Below are 12,116 nucleotides of genomic sequence, written 5' to 3'. Positions count from 1 at the left end.
AAACGTTAACTCTATTATAACCTCAGCCTTTTCTTCTAGAAGCAAAATATTGGTCTGGGAGTTACTTAGAGACTGCTGTTTTACTTCTCTGAGTCTTACTTAGTGTCATTATTTCATCTCTCCATCTATCTAGCATGTATTTTAAGAAAAAGACTTAACAGGCCTCTTTAGGTCTGGATGGTTAGGCTTAGAGAGCATGGCTTAAAAGAAAATGTCAATGAAAGGAGCCAACTTCTCCCTACATAGTGGAAGTTGAAAGGCTTCTGCTTGGTGGGGAGTAGCCAACAGGGGCAGAGGAGATCAGGGAAGAAGGGTAGACCGGAATCTGGGGATCAGCCCTGCTGGTATGACATTCTTGGCATCAGATGGCTGAAGTTCCTTTCAGAATATAATCTTTCTGGCAGTGTTTCACTTTAGGTGGTTTGGGGGTGTTGTGTCTGCACACCTTTTGTGATCGCCTGTGACACACACAGCCTTGGGTCTTGGCATTTGAAGAGAGAAGACATGAGGGTGGGTCTGCTGCCGGGTGAGGTCTGCAGGGTGGGGTGGGCGGCGCATGCAGGATGGCCCGTGCCTGGTGCACATTACCAGTTCAGCAGAGGTGGGCCCTGGTAGCCAGGTGCCTCCACACATGTTCCCCTCTGCGCTTACCCACTTCATCCTCCCTTTGAAAGGACTGGGAGGGGAGCTGGATCCCTCTCATTTGACTCTCAAAAGACTGGCTCATCCCAACTGACACCTTAGTGATAATATTTTTACATAGTCTGTGATTATTCTATTCATAGCGTTCACAGCATTTACAAGATCTTTCCATGTTAAGCACCATCGATGTTACCATCTTCTAAAATGGTTGCCTAGTGTTCCTATTATGGGGCTGTGCCATGACTCATTTAATCACGTAATGATGGAATTTTTCAGAATTGAGGAAATTTTAAACTTTTACCAAAAACGTTAGACCAAATGCTCATGTGTCTAATTTTTGTCTGTCTGATGATCTTTTCAGTGTAAACCTCTTGAAGTGGGATAGCTGGTTTATAGCTTGTGCATGTGTAACACATCCACTCCCACCAGCGATGTCTGCAAGTGCACGTGGCCAGGATGCGTTGGTGAGACGTGTTGGCTGCGAGGAAACATCTCCTTCTAACATTTGTGTTAGGTCCAAACACAAGAGCTGTAGGCTGGAGGGGAATCGATCTATTGATTGATTGAGCAGTGTGAACCAAAGTGACTCTTCCACCTTCCCAAATAACACAGTATTTAAAAATTGATCCTTTTATCTTGTAGATGATCCAAATGGCAGTTAATGGACAGTCTAGTCATCTTATGGAAAAAGCATAACATTGCTATAACCAGATTAATGTGTGCAGGTTGTATATTGTAACTCGGAATTGGCCTTTCAGATTATGTCTTTGAAAATGGCATCCTTAGAACATGGCACATGTGTTCCTCCCCTGGTTTAGCTTTGGGAATGGCTTACATGTCAACTGCATTTTGCGGTTGGATAACTCAGGAACTATTAGTGACTCTGCTGTTGGAGTGATCTCACCATGCATGCAGAAATGACTTGGGGAGAAATAGAAATGCAAAAGTGATTATTAATTTTTTGCAAAAGTTCAGCATCTACATCTGAAATAAGATTATAATTATGCTAATTACAGGACATTTAAGGAAAACTGTCTTTAGTTTAGTGGAGAATTCAGGCCTGCTGCCACCCAAGCTCTATCCCTGCTCAAATTAAGGAACTATCAAGCAACCTTTTTCCCTCTTACTTTTTAAAGTCGTGAAACATTACCTATACAAAAAAAAGTGTATAACACATAAACGTACCGTTTAGCAAAGAATTTTAAGGTGAATAGTCATGTAACATTCACATCAAGAAATATGTCATGATGATAGAGAAGATGGCGGAAGAGTAAGACGCGGAGATCACATTCCTTCCCACAGATACAGTAGAAATACACCTACACGTGGAACTGCTCCTACAGTACACCCACTGAACGCTGGCAGAAAACGTCCGACCTCCAAAAAGGCAAGAAACTCCTCCCGTACTTGGGTAGGGCAAAAGAAAAAAGAAATAACAGAGACAAAAGAATAGGGACGGCACCTGCACCAGTGGGAGGGAGCCGTGAAGGAGGAAAGGTTTCCATGCACTAGGAGCCCCTTCGCGGGCGGAGACTGCGGGGGGCGGAGGGGGGAAGCTTCAGAGCCACGGAGGAGAGCGCAGCCACAGAGGTGCGGAGGGCAAAGCGGAGAGGTTCCCGCACAGAGGCTCAGCGCCGAGCAGCACTCACCAGCCCGAGAGGCTTGTCTGCTTAGCCGCCGGGGCGGGCGGGGCTGGGAGCTGAGGCTCGGGCTTCGGTCGGATCGCAGGGAGAGGACTGGGGCTGGCAGCGTGAACACAGCCTGAAGGGGTTAGCGCACCACAGCTAGCCGGGAGGGAGTCCGGGGAAAAAGTCTGCAGCTGCCGAAGAGGCAAGAGACTTTTTCTTGCCTCTTTGTTTCGCTGCGCGCAAGGAGAGGGGATTCAGAGCGCCGCCTAAACGAACTCCAGAGAAGGGCGCGAGCCGCGGCTATCAGCGCGGATCCCACAGCAACAGGGGCGCAGAGGGAAAATCGGAGAGACTCCCGCACAGAGGCTCGGCGCCGAGCGGCGCTCACCAGCCCGAGAGGCTTGTCTGCTCCCCCGCCGGGGCGGGCAGGGCTGGGAGCTGAGGCTCGGGCTGCGGTCGGATCGCAGGGAGAGGACTGGGGCTGGCGGCGTGAACACAGCCTGAAGGGGTTGGCGCACCACAGCTAGCCGGGAGGGAGACCGGGAAAAGGTCTGCAGCTGCCGAAGAGGCAAGAGACTTTTTCTTGCCTCCTTGTTTCGCTGCGCGCAAGGAGAGGGGATTCAGAGCGCCGCCTAAACGAACTCCAGAGAAGGGCGCAAGCCACGGCGATCAGCGCGGACCCCAGAGACGGGCGTGAGACGCTGGGGCTGCTGCTGCCGCCTCCAAAAAGCCTGTGTGTGAGCACAGGTCACTCTCCACACCTCCCCTCCCGGGAGCCTGTGCAGCCCGCCACTGCCAGGGTCCCGGGATCCGGGGACAACATCCCCGGGAGAACGCACTGCGCGCCTCGGGCCGGTGCAACGTCACGCCGGCCTCGGCCGCCGCAGGCTCGCCCCGCCTCCTCCGTACCGCTCCCTCCCCGCGGCCTGGGTGAGCCAGAGCCCCTGAAGCAGCTGCTCCTTTAACCCCGTCCTGTCTGGGCGGGGAACAGACGCCCTCAGGCGACCTACACGCAGAGGCGGGTCCAAATCCAAAGCTGAACCCCAGGAGCTGTGCGAACAGGGAAGAGAAGGGGAAATCTCTCCCAGCAGCCTCAGAAGCAGCGGATTAAAGCTCCACAAACAACTTGAGGTGCCTGCATCTGCTGAATACCTGAATAGACAACGAATCAGCCCAAATTCAGGAGGTGGACTCTGGGAGCAGGAGATATTAATTTTTCCCCTTTTCCTTTTTTTTGTGAGTGTATATGTATATGCTTCTGGGTGAGATTTTGTCTGTATAGCTTTGCTTTACAATAGCTTTATTTTACTTCACTATATTATAGCCTCTTTCTTTCTTTCTTTCTATTTTTTCTCCCTTTTACTCTGAGCCGTGTGGACGAAAGGCTCTTGGTGCTCCAGCCAGGCATCAGGGCCGTGCCTCTGAGGTGGGAGAGCCAACTTCAGAACACTGGTCCACAAGAGACCTCCCAGCTCCACGTAATACCAAACGGCAAAAATCTCCCAGAGATCTCCATCTCAACATCAAGACCCAGCTTCACTCGACGACCAGCAAGCTACAGTGCTGGACATCCTATGCCAAACAACTAGCTAGACAGGAACACAACCCCATCCATTGGCAGAGAGGCTGCCTAAAATCATAATAAGGCCACAGACACCACAAAATACACCACCAGACGTGGACGTGCCCACCAGAAAGACAAGATCTAGCCTCATCCACCAGAACTCAGGCACTAGTTCCCTCCACCAGGAAGCCTACACAACCCACTGAACCAACCTTAGCCGCTGGGGACAGATACCAAAAACAACGGGAACTACGAACCTGCAGCCTGTGAAAAGGAGACCCCAAACACAGTAAGATAGGCAAAATGAGACAACAGAAAAACACACAGCAGATGAAGGAGCAGGCTCAAAACACACTGGACTTAACAAATGAAGAGGAAATAGGTAGTCTACCTGAAAAAGAATTCAGAATAATGATAGTAAGGATGATCCAAAATCTTGGAAACAGAATAGACAAAATGCAAGAAACATTTAACAAGGATGTAGAAGAACTAAAGAGGAACCAAGCAATGATGAAAAACACAATAAATGAAATTAAAAATACTCTAGATGGGATCAATAGTAGAATAACTGAGGCAGAAGAAAGGATAAGTGACCTGGAAGATAAAATGGTGGAAATAACTACTACAGAGCAGGATAAAGAAAAAAGAATGAAAAGAACTGAGGACAGTCTCAGGGACCTCTGGGACAACATTAAACGTGCCAACATTCGAATTATAGGGGTACCAGAAGAAGAAGAGAAAAAGAAAGGGACTGAGAAAATTTTTGAAGAGATTATAGTTGAAAACTTCCCTAATATGGGAAAGGAAATAGTTAATCAAGTCCTGGAAGCACAGACAGTCCCATACAGGATAAACCCAAGGAGGAACACGCCAAGACACATATTAATCAAACTGTCAAAAATTAAATATAAGGAAAACATATTAAAGGCAGCAAGGGAAAAAAAACAAATAACACACAAGGGAATCCCCATAAGGTTAACATCTGATCTCTCAGCAGAAACTCTGCAAGCCAGAAGGGAGTGGCAGGATATACTTAAAGTCATGAAGGAGAAAAACCTACAACCAAGATTACTCTACCCAGCAAGGATCTCATTCAGATTCGATGGAGAAATTAAAACCTTTACAGACAAGCAAAAGCTGAGAGAGTTCAGCACCACCAAACCAGCTTTACAACAAATGCTAAAGGAAATTCTCTAGGCAAGAAACACAAGAGGAGGAAAACACCTACAATAACAAACCCAATACATTTAAGAAAATGGGAATAGGAACATACATATCGATAATTACCTTGAATGTAAATGGATTAAATGCTCCCACCAAAAGACACAGGCTGGCTGAATGGATACAAAAACAAGACCCATACATATGCTGTCTACAAGAGACCCACTTCAGACCTAGGGACACATACAGACTGAAAGTGAGGGGATGGAAAAAGATATTCCATGCAAATGGAAATCAAAAGAAAGCTGGAGTAGCAATTCTCATATCAGACAAAATAGACTTTAAAATAAAGACTATTACAAGAGACAAAGAAGGACACTATATAATGATCAAGGGATCGATCCAAGAGGAAGGTATAACAATTGTAAATATTTATGCACCCAACATAGGAGCACCTCAATACATAAGGCAAATACTAACAGCCATGAAAGGGGAAATTGACAGCAACACAATCATAGTAGGGGACTTTAACACCCCACTTTCACCAATGGACAGATCATCCAAAATGAAAATAAATAAGGAAACACAAGCTTTAAATGATACATTAAACAATATGGACTTAATTGATATTTATAGGACATTCCACCCAAAAACAACAGAATACACATTTTTCTCAAGTGCTCATGGAACATTCTCCAGGATAGATCATATCTTGGGTCACAAATCAAGCCTTGGTAAATTTAAGAAAATTGAAATCGTATCAAGTATCTTTTCCGACCACAACGCTATGAGACTAGATATCAATTACAGGAAAAGATCTGTAAAAAATACAAACACATGGAGGCTACACAATACATTACTTAATAACGAAGTGATTACTGAAGAAATCAAAGGGGAAATCAAAAAATACCTAGAAACAAATGACAATGGAGACACGACGACCCAAAACCTATGGGACACAGCAAAAGCAGTGCTAAGAGGGAAGTTTATAGCAATACAAGCCTACCTCAAGAAACAGGCAACATCTCGAATAAACAACCTAACCTTGCACCTAAAGCAATTAGAGAAAGAAGAACAAAAAAACCCCAAAGCCAGCAGAAGGAAAGAAATTATAAACATCAGGTCAGAAATAAATGAAAAAGAAATGAAGGAAACAATAGCAAAAATCAATGAAACTAAAAGCTGGTTCTTTGAGAAGATAAACAAAATTGATAAACCATTAGCCAGACTCATCAAGAGAAAAAGGGAGAAGACTCAGATCAATAGAATTAGAAATGAAAAAGGAGAAGTAACCACTGACACTGCAGAAATACAAAAGATCATGAGAGATTACTACAAGCAACTATATGCCAATAAAATGGACAACCTGGAAGAAATGGACAGATTCTTAGAAATGCACGAACTGCCGAGACTGAACCAGGAAGAAATAGAAAATATGAACAGACCAATCACAAGCACTGAAATTGAAACTGTGATTAAAAACCTTCCAACAAACAAAAGCCCAGGACCAGATGGCTTCACAAGCGAATTCTATCAAACATTTAGAGAAGAGCTAACACCTATCCTTCTCAAACTCTTCCAAAATATTGCAGAGGGAGGAACACTCCCAAACTCATTCTACGAGGCCACCATCACCCTGATACCAAAACCAGACAAAGATGTCACAAAGAAAGAAAACTGCAGGCCAATATCACTGATGAACATAGATGCAAAAATCCTCAACAAAATACTAGCAAACAGAATCCAACAGCACATTAAAAGGATCATACACCATGATCAAGTGGGGTTTATCCCAGGAATGCAAGGATTCTTCAATATACGCAAATCAATCAATGTGATACACCATATTAACAAATTGAAGGAGAAAAACCATATGATCATCTCAATAGATGCAGAGAAAGCTTTTGACAAAATTCAACACCCATTTATGATAAAAGCCCTGCAGAAAGTAGGCATAGAGGGAACTTTCCTCAACATAATAAAGGCCATATATGACAAACCCACAGCCAACATTGTCCTCAATGGTGAAAAACTGAAACCATTTCCACTAAGATCAGGAACAAGACAAGGTTGCCCACTCTCACCACTATTATTCAACATAGTTCTGGAAGTCCTAGCCACAGCAATCAGAGAAGACAAAGAAATAAAAGGAATCCAAATCGGAAAAGAAGAAGTAAAGCTGTCACTATTTGCAGATGACGTGATACTATACATAGAGAATCCTAAAGATGCTACCAGAAAACTCCTAGAGCTAATCAATGAATTTGGTAAAGTAGCAGGATACAAAATTAATGCACAGAAATCTCTTGCATTTCTATACACTAATGACGAAAAATCTGAAAGTGAAATTAAGAAAACACTCCCATTTACCATTGCAACAAAAAGAATAAAATATCTAGGAATAAACCTACCTAAGGAGACAAAAGACCTGTATGCAGAAAATTATAAGACACTGATGAAAGAAATTAAAGATGATACAAATAGATGGAGAGATATACCATGTTCCTGGATTGGAAGAATCAACATTGTGAAAATGTCTCTACTACCCAAAGCAATCTACAGATTCAATGCAATCCCTATCAAACTACCACTGGCATTTTTCACAGAACTAGAACAAAACATTTCACAATTTGTATGGAAACACAAAAGACCCCGAATAGCCAAAGCAATCTTGAGAACGAAAAATGGAGCTGGGGGAATCAGGCTCCCTGACTTCAGACTATATTACAAAGCTTCAGTAATCAAGACAGTTTGGTATTGGCACAAAAACAGAAATATAGATCAATGGAACAGGATAGAAAGCCCAGAGATAAACCCACACACATATGGTCAACTTATCTTTGATAAAGGAGGCAAGCATATACAGTGGAGAAAAGACAGCCTCTTCAATAAGTGGTGCTGGGAAAATTGGACAGGAACATGTAAAAGTATGAAACTAGAACACTCCCTGACACCATGCACAAAAATAAACTCAAAATGGATTAAAGACCTAAGTGTAAGGGCAGACACTATCAAACTCTTAGAGGAAAACATAGGCAGAACACTCTATGACATACATCACAGCAAGATTCTTTTTGACCCAGCTCCCAGAGAAATGGAAATAAGAACACAAATAAACAAATGGGACCTAATGAAACTGAAAAGCTTTTGCACAGCAAAGGAAACCATAAACAAGACCAAAAGACAACCCTCAGAATGGGAGAAAATATTTGCAAATGAAGCAACTGACAAAGGATTAATCTCCAAGATTTACAAGCAGCTCATGCAGCTCAATAACAAAAAAACGAACAACCCAATCCAAAAATGGGCAGAAGATCTAAATAGACATTTCTCCAAAGAAGATATACAGATGGCCTACAGACACATGAAAGAATGCTCAACATCATTAATCATTAGAGAAATGCAAATCAAAACTACAATGAGATATCATCTCACACCGGTCAGAATGGCCATCATCAAAAAATCTAGAAACAATAAATGCTGGAGAGGGTGTGGAGGAAAGGGAACACTCTTGCACTGTTGGTGGGAATGTAAATTGATACAGCCACTATGGAGAACAGTATGGAGGTTCCTTAAAAAACTACAAATAGAACTACCATACGACCCAGCAATCCCACTACTGGGCATATACCCTGAGAAAACCATAGGTCAAAAAGAGTCATGTACCAAAATGTTCATTGCAGCTCTATTTACAATAGCCAGGACATGGAAGCAACCTAAATGTCCATCGACAGATGAATGGATAAAGAAGATGTGGCACATATATACAATGGAATATTACTCAGCCATAAAAAGAAATGAAATGGAGGTATTTGTAATGAGGTGGATGGAGTTAGAGTCTGTCATACAGAGTGAAGTAAGTCAGAAAGAGAAAAACAAATACAGTATGCTAACACATATATATGGAATCTAAGGGAAAAAAAAAAAAAAAAAGGCCATGAAGAACCTAGTGGCAAGACGGGAATAAAGACACAGACCTACTAGAGAATGGACTTGAGGATATGGGGAGGGGGTGGGGTGAGATGTGACAGGGTAAGAGAGTGTCATGGACATATATACACTACCAAATGTAAAATAGATAGCTAGTGGGAAGCAGCCGCATAGCACAGGGAGATCAGCTCGGTGCTTTGTGACCACCTAGAGGGGTGGGATGGGGAGGGTGGGAGGGAGGGAGATGCAGGAGGGAAGAGAAATGGGAACATATTGTATATGTATAACAGATTCACTTTGTTATAAAGCAGATGCTAACACACTATTGTAAGGCAATTATACTTCAATAAAGATGTTTGAAAAAAAAAAAAAAAAGAAAGAAATATGTCATACAATCTCCCATGTTTACCTTTTCTTAAAACAATTATCTCATTGAAAAACTGATAGAGCTACACGTGTACATGCAGTAAGAAGGCTTCCCCAGTCACAGATAACCAGCAGAAGCAGTGTTGCAGGGGGGGAGATTGGGGAGCTGGAGGCTGGGCAGAATAGTGATGGGGAGAAGCACGTAGCCCTTGCATGCATTTTTTGCAGTTTCTCTGATTCTATGTACTATTTTATTTCTGCCTTAAGATAAATGTGGGTGAGATGAGGAGCATCTACCTCACTGTTTTCTACCCAGAGAGGAAAAAAGAAAATGTGGCTGTGAGTTTGCATTTACTGAAGGAACATGCAATAATTCCCTTGTTCCGTGTAGCTTTGCGGAGTTCTCATTAAAAAGCTGGATAGTCACAAGAGCAATTTTTAAAATAAGCTGAGTTTAAAGGATCCAAAGTAGCTCCTCTTATATTATGTTCTCTGTTGTCTTGGTGCATTTAGTCTGTTGATAATATTGTGTGTGTGTTTGTTTGTTTTTGGATTAAACAGATTGCTGAGCTGGGTGAAATAGAATACATTGAAAACCTACGTCTCCTTCGAGTTCTCAATCTTCTAAGAAACCCAATTCGGGTGAGACATCCTTTATGTTGGGGACAGGGGAGAGGGATGAGGACTTTCTTGAAATTCTTCTCTATGAAGTGCTTTTGATAGAACATCAGGAATGTGAATAAGGTGTGTTTATCTTCATTGTCTATTAGAAGGGGTAAGCAAAGTCGCACCTATGTACCACCATCGGTGCATGTAAAGCCTGAAATTCAATACTGGTTGCCTACTCTGTGTGGTCATTTGTGACTCATCCGGGTGGTAATAAAGATTATCAGGCGGGAGCTATTGAGATTGTAGAGCAATGTCCTTTTACATGAAAGAATGGACGATGCCTGAGGTGTAGACGGAATGTGGTTCCTGTTTTATAACAGGGGAAAGTCTAAGATTAGACACGTAAAGAAATTCGCCTGGGGATTGTTGTAAAATTGGCATTGTAAAATGATTATAGAAAAAAATCATATATTTCCTACTGATTCTTCACCTATGGATATCAAACTTTCAGACTTTTTCAGGATTCTCTTTTTTTTTCCCCCAGTGATAGATCCTTTCTCCTCAACTCTGTCCCTCCCTCTTTGTGCATATGTCATTCATTCCCCTTTCTATCTATATCCTTCACTCGCCTTTCCATAGACTCTTGAGTTTGTATGTATCTCTGAGTACCTTTCTTTTTGTGTGTCTTGAGAAACATGTCCGGGCAGGCAAAAATCAAAATAAAAAATGAAAAATAAGATCTAAAAATAAAAACAATGTTTGGTATGAGAATAGTGGCAGGCAATTTAAAAGCATCCCTGGGAAAGAAAGGGTTTAAAGTGGCCATCCCTCCCAGTTCCAGATCCATAAAGAGCATCTAGGTGTTTGCATAAATAAATAGCACAAACCCTTTCACATGTTAACTCATTTATATATAAACTTCCCCCACATTTGCACTTTGAAGTACACAAAAGGTACCATTGTATATTCATTTCATGTATATTCTCATCCTCAAAACGCGTCACCCACTTAATATCTTTCCCTTCAAAGAGATGTAGCTTCTTAATAAAAAATAACTGTAATTATATTTCTAAAAGGCAGGTAATCCTACCACAGAAGATGATAGGGAGTAATATGGAGGTGGTTCTATAAATGAATGTCATTTTATTATTGTAAAACAAATTCATAATTAATGATACAAATTAATATAAAACAATACAAAGTAATAAATAATGAGAAATTAATGAAACTCTTTGGAATTAGAAGATACGGTTTGGATCACTGGCCATAGAACCTTAGATGAAATACTTCACCTCTCCGAGCCTTAGTTGTTTTTCTCTTTAGAAATGAAGATAATCAGAACTGTCCTGCTTATCTCACAGGGAGATTAACAAGATCACACATTTGAAAAGCTTTATAAGTTACAAGGCACAGTCTGTATTTGAGTTGTTAATATAAGGGGACTGGTAAACTGAAAATGTAAAGACCTATGCAGGGTGTGTGTGTGTGTGTGTGTGTGTGTGTGTGTGAATGAATGACAGCGTTAGTAGGTGAAAGCCCTAAGCTCATGAAAGTAGACTGCTAGTGGAAAAGGAAGGTAACTGAATAACCCTCTTGATATTTTAAACAGGAAAAATCTGACTATTGTTCCTTCGTAATTTTTATGCTACCTCGATTAACAGAATTAGATCAGAAGAAGATAAAAGTGGAAGAAAAGGTATGTAATCGTATCATTTCCTGTGTTTATGAGTTGATAGGCTCAAAAGCTCATGCTGCCTGCTGCAAGACCAATGCAATCCATAAATGATTACATAACAGTATGTGCGTTCATTATTTAGGGGGCGTGTCCTTGTCCCAGGATCTGTCCGTTTAACCCTCTGCAGAGCTGAGCATCAACACAAATGCAATGAAAGCCCTGCTCTTGGTACAGTGAGGGGACTGGCTGTGGGAAACAGAAGCAGCCTCCATGTACGTAGGCTGGCAGCAGCATGGCCGACTGTTCGTTTGGATAACTCTCATATTTGGAGGGTGTGTGATCCTATCTGTGTTCCTCTAAAAGTTCACTTAATAATGAAGTGAATTATAATGTCATTCTACCACATCATCGAAAAGGACTCAAATAAATCAATACTCTGATTTTTAAATCCTTTATTCTACTCTTTAAGATAATGATTCTTCTGGACACAAGTTGAGAGTAACCAGACATTGAATGCTAGCACCTGCCAGCCCCTTCCATA

At 42.1% G+C, this 12,116-nt stretch overlaps 1 protein-coding gene across 1 annotated transcript in view; it reads left to right on the top strand.

The window, feature by feature from the left end:
• LRGUK (leucine rich repeats and guanylate kinase domain containing) overlaps nt 1-12,116 on the top strand; it is a 124,186-nt gene that overhangs the window by 45,980 nt on the left and 66,090 nt on the right. Inside the window, exons 8-9 of the mRNA XM_057549974.1 lie at nt 9,853-9,933; nt 11,510-11,596. Of these exons, the coding sequence (XP_057405957.1) occupies nt 9,853-9,933; nt 11,510-11,596 (168 nt within the window). The remainder of the gene's footprint in view (nt 1-9,852; nt 9,934-11,509; nt 11,597-12,116) is intronic.

This window comes from Balaenoptera acutorostrata, chromosome 7 (assembly GCF_949987535.1).
Source record: "Balaenoptera acutorostrata chromosome 7, mBalAcu1.1, whole genome shotgun sequence".
NCBI classification, from domain to species: domain Eukaryota; kingdom Metazoa; phylum Chordata; class Mammalia; order Artiodactyla; family Balaenopteridae; genus Balaenoptera; species Balaenoptera acutorostrata.
Note: the sequence above shows the minus strand (reverse complement) of the source record. Positions and strands in the feature narration are given on the sequence as shown.